General features: G+C 46.6%; 1 protein-coding gene across 1 annotated transcript; it reads left to right on the forward strand.

The window, feature by feature from the left end:
• The first annotated feature begins 1,908 nt into the window (after positions 1-1,908).
• LOC124606019 (glycine-rich protein DOT1-like) lies at positions 1,909-7,691 on the forward strand. Its single transcript, XM_047137981.1, has 2 exons — positions 1,909-2,096; positions 7,412-7,691. Exons 1-2 carry the CDS (start codon positions 1,909-1,911, stop codon positions 7,689-7,691), a joined length of 468 nt encoding a protein of 155 aa, XP_046993937.1.
• The last annotated feature ends 3,038 nt before the right edge of the window (positions 7,692-10,729 follow it).

Below are 10,729 nucleotides of genomic sequence, written 5' to 3' on the forward strand. Positions count from 1 at the left end.
TTCATTCCATTCCATATTTTGGACCATTTTACATTCTTGAATGTTTTTTTCTGTGTCAACTAATCTTTGATCACTTCTTAATTTTTCTAAAGTCTTGTTCCCATTATCCAGTGTGACTTCAGATTTACAGCCCTAGGGCCCTTACCTTTCCGAAAGCTAAACTGATAGTCATGTAAGAGATGCTCAACATTCTTTTCCTTTCGTCTGTATATTATTCTTCTCAGAAATTTGGATAATTTATAAGTTGATTGATGGTTCTTTTACTTATCTTTCCTTGTTCTGTTCTAAGTTGAATGGATGATATTTTTCCAAAAATCTCATAGATTCCACACACTATCTTGAATATATGCTTATTTGTCATTTCCCGCAGGGATATTAGAAACTTTGAAGGAGTGTTAACTATCCCTTCTGCTTTATTCGAGCGAAAGTCTTCCAAAATTTGCTCACTCTCTTGTAGAGTCTTTCAATGTACGCTTTCCACCTACACATTTTGTACGGAGGCATCCATACGGTGTTGATTGAGTGTGTGCAGGAAGAGGTGTTTGTGGGTGGGCAGGCAGGAGATATAATGATAAAGGATGCTGTGAAGTTGTCACATTATGGTAGGGGAGATTTAGAAGAGGGTGGCGAGTGGGATGAAGGTGAAGTGGACCTGGTTGTGGGAGTAGGTGGCATAGGTGGTGAGGAGAAAGATGGAACAGGCACAAGGGCGATTTGGGAAAGGGTGTGAGCATTGTAAAGAGTGAATGTTTTGTAGGACAATGGTGATCAGTTCATGTCCTACACGGCAGGAGGAGGGCAGAGGGAGTTGTTGGGATGGATGGAATTATCTACTGGATGGTTGGGGATGGTGAGCTGTGGGGTCATGGGAGGAGGCTTTGCTTTACATTTGTATGAGTAGGTAGGATGGGATTCAGTGCAGGTATTACAGGAGCGGTTGGGGCAGTTTTTCAGGAAGTATGCATCTTTGCAGTGTGGACAGCAGTGACATGCATATTATATTTAAGGCAACGTTGGCAGCGGTAGGATTTGAGGGGGGAATGGGAAGGGTCAACTTTATTGTGTCTGTTAAAGATGAGGGCTGCCTCTGTAAGGAGGCAGTCAATGAAGGAGGAGGATTCAATGAACAGTCTCATAAGGTAAGTTGGCCCAGCTGCAATGGGCAGAGCAGATTTCGATGTTGGGGTGGGAATTGAGTTCCGGCAACACCTCAGCCTCTATGATCATGGGGCTAAGCTTTGTGATCACAGCAGTGAAGGTCAGCAGATGTCAGGGAGGTGGAGACTCTTGTGGAGAGGAGGGTGTGTGGCAATGGGTAAGGGTGGCTCGTGGGCCAAAGTGGATACATGGGATTTTTGAGAAGAGTTCGCTGAGGAAGGATGCATTGGGGGCTTTGAGTCCTTGACAGGAATGAGATGGGGCATTGGGGAAGCATTTACCAATGGCCAGGGTGAGGGTGTGGCTGTCGAGGAATTGAGGGTCGCAATTGGAGAGGATGAAAATGTGGGTCAAACAAGATGTTAGAGTGGGGGATGGGGTCACGTCTATGGGGGTAGGTAGGTTGTGGGGTTCAGAGGTTTTCTTTGTGGAGAGGATGGGGACAGGGTCAACGTTAGGGCGTTTGGTAGGATTCTTTGATAGGACAGGGTGGGAAAGGGGTTGAGGGATGAGATGGAGGGGTAGGAGTTGGGGGGCAGATCTTCCCTGAGGGGTAGGTGATGCAGGGGGTGGGATCGTGGGTGTGGCAGGGACTGTGGTGTGGCAGATGGAGATTCATGCTGGCTGGGAACCTGACATAGGTGGTGCAGAGAGTGGTGGAAAACTTGAAGATGACGATGGGATGATAGTTAAGGGTGAGGGAGAGTTGAAGGAAGTGATGGCTGAAAACAGTGCGGGAGTAGGGCAGACATGAAGGGAAGGGAGAATGGGAATGGGGTCGACGAGCTCCATGTGATGGTATTTGTAGCAGCAGAAATGGAAGTGAGCCATGGTGGTGGTGGTGATAAAGTGGGGAGTGAAGATGGTGACGGTGGTGCCGGCGACAGCGGAGGTGTCGGCGGCATGGACGAGAAACGGCGGTGGTGGCAGCGAGGACAGTGGCGTCCAGCCAGGGGGGGGTGGGGGGGGGGGGGCAGCGGTGACTCTACCAGGGAGTGGCGGCAGTCCCTTCGGCAGGTAGCAGGAAGTGAAGGTGGTCTACATCTACATCTACATCTATACTCCGCGAGCCACCTTACGGTGTGTGGCGGAGGGTACTTATTGTACCACTATCTGATCCCCCCTTCCCTGTTCCATTCACGAATTGTGCGTGGGAAGAACGACTGCTTGTAAGTCTCCGTATTTGCTCTAATTTCTCGGATCTTTTCGTTGTGATCATTACGCGAGATATATGTGGGCGGTAGTAATATGTTGCCCATCTCTTCCCGGAATGTGCTCTCTCGTAATTTCGATAATAAACCTCTCCGTATTGCGTAACGCCTTTCTTGAAGTGTCCGCCACTGGAGCTTGTTCAGCATCTCCGTAACGCTCTCGCGCTGACTAAATGTCCCCATGACGAATCGCGCTGCTTTTCGCTGGATCATGTCTATCTCTTCTATTAATCCAACCTGGTAAGGGTCCCATACTGATGAGCAATACTCAAGAATCGGACGAACAAGCGTTTTGTAAGCTACTTCTTTCGTCGATGAGTCACATTTTCTTAGAATTCTTCCTATGAATCTCAACCTGGCGCCTCCTTTTCCCACTATTTGTTTTATGTGATCATTCCACTTCAGATCGCTCCGGATAGTAACTCCTAAGTATTTTACGGTCGTTACCGCTTCCAATGATTTACCACATATGGCATAATCGTACTGGAATGGATTTCTGCCCCTATGTATGCGCATTATATTACATTTATCTACGTTTAGGGAAAGCTGCCAGCTGTCGCACCATGCATTAATCCTCTGCAGGTCCTCCTGGAGTACGTACGAGTCTTCTGATGTTGCTACTTTCTTGTAGACAACCGTGTCATCTGCAAATAGCCTCACGGAGCTACCGATGTTGTCAACTAAGTCATTTATGTATATTGTAAACAATAAAGGTCCTATCACGCTTCCCTGCGGTACTCCCGAAATTACCTCTACATCTGCAGATTTTGAACCGTTAAGAATGACATGTTGTGTTCTTTCTTCTAGGAAATCCTGAATCCAATCACAAACCTGGTCCGATATTCCGTAAGCTCGTATTTTTTTCACTAAACGTAAGTGCGGAACAGTATCAAATGCCTTCCTGAAGTCCAGGAATACGGCATCAATCTGCTCGCCAGTGTCTACGGCACTGTGAATTTCTTGGGCAAATAGGGCGAGCTGAGTTTCACATGATCTCTGTTTGCGGAATCCATGTTGGTTATGATGAAGGAGATTTGTATTATCTAAGAACGTCATAATACGAGAACACAAAACATGTTCCATTATTCTACAACAGATTGACGTAAGCGAAATAGGCCTATAATTATTCGCATCTGATTTATGACCCTTCTTGAAAATGGGAACGACCTGCGCTTTCTTCCAGTCGCTAGGTACTTTACGTTCTTCCAGCGATCTACGATAAATTGCTGATAGAAAGGGGGCAAGTTCTTTAGCATAATCACTGTAGAATCTTAAGGGTATCTCGTCTGGTCCGGATGCTTTTCCGCTACTAAGTGATAGCAGTTGTTTTTCAATTCCGATATCGTTTATTTCAATATTTTCCATTTTGGCGTCCGTGCGACGGCTGAAGTCAGAGACCGTGTTACGATTTTCCGCAGTGAAACAGTTTCGGAACACTGAATTCAGTATTTCTGCCTTTCTTCGGTCGTCCTCTGTTTCGGTGCCATCGTGGTCAACGAGTGACTGAGTAGGGGATTTAGATCCGCTTACCGATTTTACATATGACCAAAACTTTTTAGGGTTCTTGTTTAGATTGTTTGCCAATGTTTTATGTTCGAATTCGTTGAATGCTTCTCTCATTGCTCTCTTTACGCTCTTTTTCGCTTCGTTCAGCTTTTCCTTATCAGCTATCATTCGACTACTCTTAAACCTATGATGAAGCTTTCTTTGTTTCCGTAGTACCTTTCGTACATGATTGTTATACCACGGTGGATCTTTCTCCTCGCTTTGGACCTTAGTCGGTACGAACTTATCTAAGGCGTACTGGACGATGTTTCTGAATTTTTTCCATTTTTGTTCCACATCCTCTTCCTCAGAAATGAACGTTTGATGGTGGTCACTCAGATATTCTGCGATTTGTGCCCTATCACTCTTGTTAAGCAGATATATTTTCCTTTCTTTCTTGGCATTTCTTATTACACTTGTAGCCATTGATGCAACCACTGACTTATGATCACTGATACCCTCTTCTACATTCACGGAGTCGAAAAGTTCCGGTCTATTTGTTGCTATGAGGTCTAAAACGTTAGCTTCACGAGTTGGTTCTCTAACTATCTGGTCGAAGTAATTCTCGGACAAGGCAGTCAGGATAATGTCACAAGAGTCTCTGTCCCTGGCTCCAGTTCTGATTGTGTGACTATCCCATTCTATACCTGGTAGATTGAAGTCTCCCCCTATTACAATAGTATGATCACGAAACTTCTTCACGACGTTCTGCAGGTTCTCTCTGAGGCGCTCAACTACTACGGTTGCTGATGCAGGTGGTCTATAGAAGCATCCGACTATCATATCTGACCCACCTTTGATACTTAACTTAACCCAGATTATTTCACATTCGCATTCGCTAATAACTTCACTGGATATTATTGAATTCTTTACTGCTATAAATACTCCTCCACCATTGACGTTTATCCTATCCTTGCGGTATATATTCCATTCTGTGTCTAGGATTTCGTTACTGTTCACTTCCGGTTTTAACCAACTTTCCGTTCCTAATACTATATGCGCACTATTTCCTTCAATAAGAGATACTAATTCAGGAACCTTGCCCTGGATACTCCTGCAGTTTACCAATATTACGTTAACTTTTCCTGTTTTTGGTCTCTGAGGACGGACGTTCTTTATCAACGATGATAATGTCCTCTCTGGTAAGCCGTCAGGTATTTTATCGTTTCGCCCAAGGGGGGGTCCCTCTAACCTAAAAAACCCCCGTGTGCACGCCACGCGTACTCTGCTACCCTAGAAGCTGCTTCCGGTGTGTAGTGCACGCCTGACCTGTCTAGGGGGGCCCTACAGTTCTCCACCCAATAACGGAGGTCGATGAATTTGCAACCATTATAGTCGCAGAGTCGTCTGAGCCTCTGGTTTAGACCCTTCACACGGCTCCAAACCAGAGGACCGCGATCGACTCTGGGCACTATGCTGCAGATATTAAGCTCAGCTTGCACTCCGCGTGCGATGCTGGTTGTCTTCACCAAATCAGCCAGCCACCGGAAGGAACCAAGGATGGCCTCAGAACCCAAGCGGCAGGCGTCATTCGTTCCGACATGTGCTACTATCTGCAGCCGGTCACACCCAGTGCGTTCAATAGCTGCCGGAAGGGCCTCCTCCACATTACGGACGAGACCCCCCGGCAAGCACACCGAGTGCACACTGGCATTCTTCCCCGACCTACCCGCTATTTTCCTGAGGGGCTCCATAACCCGCCTAACGTTGGAGCTCCCTATAACTAATAGGCCCGCCCTCTGTGACTGTCGGGACCTTGCCGGAGAATCGGCCACTGGCCCAACAGGCGAGGCATCCTGTGGTGGCTCGGAAACGATGTCATCACCACTAGGATGCACCCCGTACCTGTTGGAAAGGGGTAAGGCAGCTGCCACGCGGCCAGATCCCACCTTCGCCTTTCGGCCAGGCACGCGCGAGCCCACCACTGTCCGCCATTCACCCTGGAGTGATGGCTGACCGGTAAGATGCTCACTGCCGGAAGACGCAGCAACATCAGGGGTTCCATGTGATTCCAAGGCCACCGAAGTAGGCATAGGTCTCACCACAGTTGCCCCAACGCCACTACGAGCCGACGCCTGCACCTCGAGCTCGATGAGCCTAACAGACAAAGCCTCCACCTGCCCCCGAAGAGTGGCCAATTCTCCTTGCGTCCGCTCACAACAACCACAGTCCCTACACATGACTATGTTTACCCTACTCTATACGGTGACAAATTCCCAAGATAATCTTCTGATGAGCTACTCTGATAATCAAGAAACACTCACTGAAATACGAGACGCGAAAACTACGCTAGGTTTTCCCAGAAAAACTATTTAAAAGCTAAGCGCAGCAAATAAGTACAAAAACGCTTTATACAATCAGTACTCGCTGCTGCTGGTGCTCTCGCTCTGGCTGTCACAAGACAACTGCTGATTCAAGTGACTAGTGGCTAACGGCCGCGAAACAAACAAAAGACGGTTTTAGGGCGCTTTCTGTTCTAAACGATCAAGAAAACACTAAGAAATCTAACACGAAAACTACGTAAAGTTTTATCAAGAACTGTTAGTTACTATGCAGAGCAGATAAACACAAATAGAATCCCTTCCTTAGTGGAAGGTCGTAAACAAAATGCAAAATAAACGCTTTATACAAACAGTACTCGCTGCTGCTGGTGCTCTCGCTCTGGATGTCACAAGACAACTGCTGATTCAAGTGACTAGTGGCTAACGGCCGCGAAACAAACAAAAGACGGTTTTAGGGCGCTTTCTGTTCTAAACGATCAAGAAAACACTAAGAAATCTAACACGAAAACTACGTAAAGTTTTATCAAGAACTGTTAGTTACCATGCAGAGCAGATAAACACAAATAGAATCCCTTCCTTAGTGGAAGGTCGTAAACAAAATGCAAAATAAACGCTTTATACAGACAGTACTCGCTGCTGCTGGTGCTCTCGCTCTGGCTGTCACAAGACAACTGCTGATTCAAGTGACTAGTGGCTAACGGCCGCGAAACAAACAAAAGACGGTTTTAGGGCGCTTTCTGTTCTAAACGATCAAGAAAACACTAAGAAATCTAACACGAAAACTACGTAAAGTTTTATCAAGAACTGTTAGTTACCATGCAGAGCAGATAAACACAAATAGAATCCCTTCCTTAGTGGAAGGTCGTAAACAAAATGCAAAATAAACGCTTTATACAGACAGTACTCGCTGCTGCTGGTGCTCTCGCTCTGGCTGTCACAAGACAACTGCTGATTCAAGTGACTAGTGGCTAACGGCCGCGAAACAAACAAAAGACGGTTTTAGGGCGCTTTCTGTTCTAAACGATCAAGAAAACACTAAGAAATCTAACACGAAAACTACGTAAAGTTTTATCAAGAACTGTTAGTTACTATGCAGAGCAGATAAACACAAATAGAATCCCTTCCTTAGTGGAAGGTCTTAAACAAAATGCAAAATAAACGCTTTATACAAACAGTACTCGCTGCTGCTGGTGCTCTCGCTCTGGCTGTCACAAGACAACTGGCGCATCCCTCTGGGCAGCGACGGGACGATGACGGCTACAGGGGCGGCTCGGTATCCCCAGCTGGGTACAGCGGCGACAGCAGCAATGGGGGTGGGGTAGAGCCCCACCAGGGCGGCAGTGGAGGCTGTGGCGAGTACTGGGCGGCGGCGGCGACGGCGAGCACCGGGCTGTGGCGACTGACGGAAGAATGGACGGACGTCTGGCTGGCTGGCTGGCGGCGAACAGATGTCAGACGGCAGGAGGCTCTTCCAAAAGCGTCGACTGCACCCTGAGTGTAGCCCAGGCAGCGTAATCCTTTGATTTGGAAGCGAGGGGATCCAACCCTCGAGATGGAGACTGCTAGTTCATGGTGTCGGCTTTACAGCAAAAATTAGTGTGGAGACGAATGAACATTGGCGGCCTCAGAGGGGTGTCCTCTATCGAAATGCGCGCCCTCTGCGAATGCTGTTCCACCTGTGGCGCGTAAACGCATGCATAAAGTGGAACTACGTGGCCGCCTTCTGTCGGAACTGTGTCATTCTGAACAAAATATTTTCTACCGGAAGAAATGAAAAAGATCACCGGGTCCGCAGCATTGTCCAGTTGAAAGCAGCGGTTTACAAGATCTTGTGCTAGACGTATTTCCACAGATTCTTTAATTACTGAATTCCAAAGGATCAGGCCGGCGCCAAGATTTTTGTAGTAGAATAATCCATGGAGTGTCCTGCAGTAATACAATAGCTACGGCCGACTTACTGGACCGCGAAAGGCGAGTATGGCGCTCATGTTCAACGCACCATTCATTTACTGTGCTTATCACCTGACCTATGTAAGCTTTGCCACACTGGCAAGGAATTTCGTTAATACCGGCCCTCCGCAGTCCCAGATCCTTTACTGAACCGAGAAGAGCACTAATATTCGCCGGTGGCCGGCAAATTACTTTAACTTTGTGTGTCCTTAACATCCTACCTACTTTAGACGAAAGGCTTCCGACGTATTGAGGGAACGCCCTGGACTTGAACAGCTTCTTACCTTCTTGATGTTGTGGGTGGTCACGTTTCTTCCTCATTTTTCGACACAAGTGTTGCAACGTCGTGAGGCGAGCCAGCAGCACCTAAACAGTAAGAGGCAGAAGGCTTTCCACTCGCAGCGCGGAAGAATTTAGCATGCATGCCACAACGATGTACATCCTGGAAGCCTAAAAATACCTACCCATTTCGTACTTAAGTCAACTGTGTTACTATTGGAGCTCTACTACCGTGTGGCGCCATTTAGTATGTTGTTTGTGGATCATCGTTCGACTCTGCAGCAGGCCAGTCCGCCTAAAACTATGGGAGCTGAAGCCGCTGCCACAATGGGCCAGTACAGCCACTGGAAAGCAGTTTGCTGTCCATCATCGTGGAGCAGTGGGTCACGGCCGCAACGTTACATGCCGGCTGCCCGCTGGGTAGTGCTGTGGGCGCGAGTCACATTTTCACACTCGCGGCCTTAGCTGTCTACCGGGACAGGAGTCATCGCTGACAGAGGCAGCTGCATTATGTACCACCACTCGGCCATCGGCTGTCAGTATTGCTGGGTGATATATAACAGGGAGCCGCTGGAAGCCTCAACTATACTGCTGTTGCCAGTATTGAACCACAATGGCGAGCGGTAATATGGGTATTTTGGAACTCCTCGTTGTTTGTCTTATGTCACATAGTGCCCCACTGAACCTATCCTGGCATCAGTAACTTAACTAGTGTCAGTGTATTTACATCATCTTTTCAGTGCAACATCTGAACCTACGGTCTACGATATGGTCAGCCAAGAATTTTGTTTTTGTCAAAGTGCCTTGATCATGGAAAAGAAGCTTGACTGCCAACCCTTTGTAAGGTGAATTTTGTTAAAAGTAAGGAGCCAGTAGATTTCTTGTGCTTTAGAGATTATGGGGGTCATGATTATCTAGTACCTGTCAGATGTACATAATGTAACTTGGTAGTCCATACAGCACCATGTACAGAATCAGTATCAGTAGTGTGTTTACCGTGTAATCATTACGGACATATGGCTAGATGCTGTTGTCAATCAAAATTTTTAATGATTAGGTGTAAGAATTTATTTAAAGTATTTTACTTTTTCTGTCTTGTAATTACTGTTGTTTCAAAATGAGTGTCCAGCCGGGCAAAATTTTGGCAGAGTCAGAGACACGAGAAGTATCAGAACCAGAAGCAGTTTGTGTATTATTGGAAAGGTCAGCATTATAGACAGCAATTAGTGTGCAGTTAAGTAGTCTGACAGAATGCAGTCACCACAGTGAAAAACATATTTGGTGGCAGCCAGTTTAGTTGCTTCTTTCTCTGGTACATGAACTGAGGATGTGCAACCGTTTGTGGAGGATCTTAGGAATTTGGCAGAAGTGCTAGAATGGTATGATGCAGAACTTTTGAAGATGGCAAGATTAAGTGGGGAAGCGAAAACTTATGTGGGTTATGGAGAGGAAGCTGGAACATTTGAAAAGTTTAGAAAGGGTTTAGTTGAATGACGTGCAAAGTTAAATACTGCCAGGCATTTTACGGAATAGTTGTACATGGTAACAAAGAAGCACATGGAATCGGCAGAAGAATTTGAGGATAGACTAAACAAGATTAATGGTAGTACATACGAGTTGGGGCAGAACACTATGGTAAATGAAATATTTTTACGTGAGGCTGAGCAGAGGGAACTTGTTGCATTTTTAAAAGATTTGCCTTCGGAAATGTCAGGGACACTATGGACAGCGTATCCAATTAGATAACATTCAGCTGTGAGATCGATAGTAGAATGCAAGAAAATGACATACCAGCCGAATTGCAAGCTAGACGAACAGCGTTTTCAGCTAATATAAAGGTGTTATACTTGTGAACAGATGGAGCGGAAGCATTGTCGTCAGGCACGGGGTGGTGGAAGTAGACGCAGAGCTCGGCATAATGGTAACGCTAGTTTTAGAAGTAGGGGAGCAGAAAAAACGGCAGATTAAAGACGCCAACCCAAGGTCCCTCTGCAGGCACTACCAGTAAAGTTAGACGCTACGAATTTTTATGCAGAGATGGAATGTGTGCTCAGAGGAACGAGTATGGAGAAAGAACTGCACGGGTCCATGTGCCGACCGCCAGTGGCGATTTTGTGGAAAATAAGGAACGGAACCCCCCATGGAATGGTGATGAGTGGGGGCTAGAGATGTAGCACTATTGGGACTGGTGGACATAGATTTTTGTTTGGGTGGAGTTCAGTACAAACAGTGTCTAGAGGCTGTGCACCGCATGGGTGAGAGCTATGACATGATTCTGGGATTGGCTTTCTTGCATCAGAATTG

The sequence above is a fragment of the Schistocerca americana genome, chromosome 3, assembly GCF_021461395.2.
Source record: "Schistocerca americana isolate TAMUIC-IGC-003095 chromosome 3, iqSchAmer2.1, whole genome shotgun sequence".
Taxonomy (NCBI): domain Eukaryota; kingdom Metazoa; phylum Arthropoda; class Insecta; order Orthoptera; family Acrididae; genus Schistocerca; species Schistocerca americana.

Coding starts and splice junctions, on each gene's coding strand:
- LOC124606019 (XM_047137981.1), top strand. CDS start 1,909: ATGAAGGGAAGGGAGAATGGGAATGGGGTCGACGAGCTCCATGTGATG. Junction 2,097..7,411: donor CGGTGGTGGCAGCGAGGACA/GTGGCGTCCAGC, acceptor GGCTGTCACAAG/ACAACTGGCGCATCCCTCTG.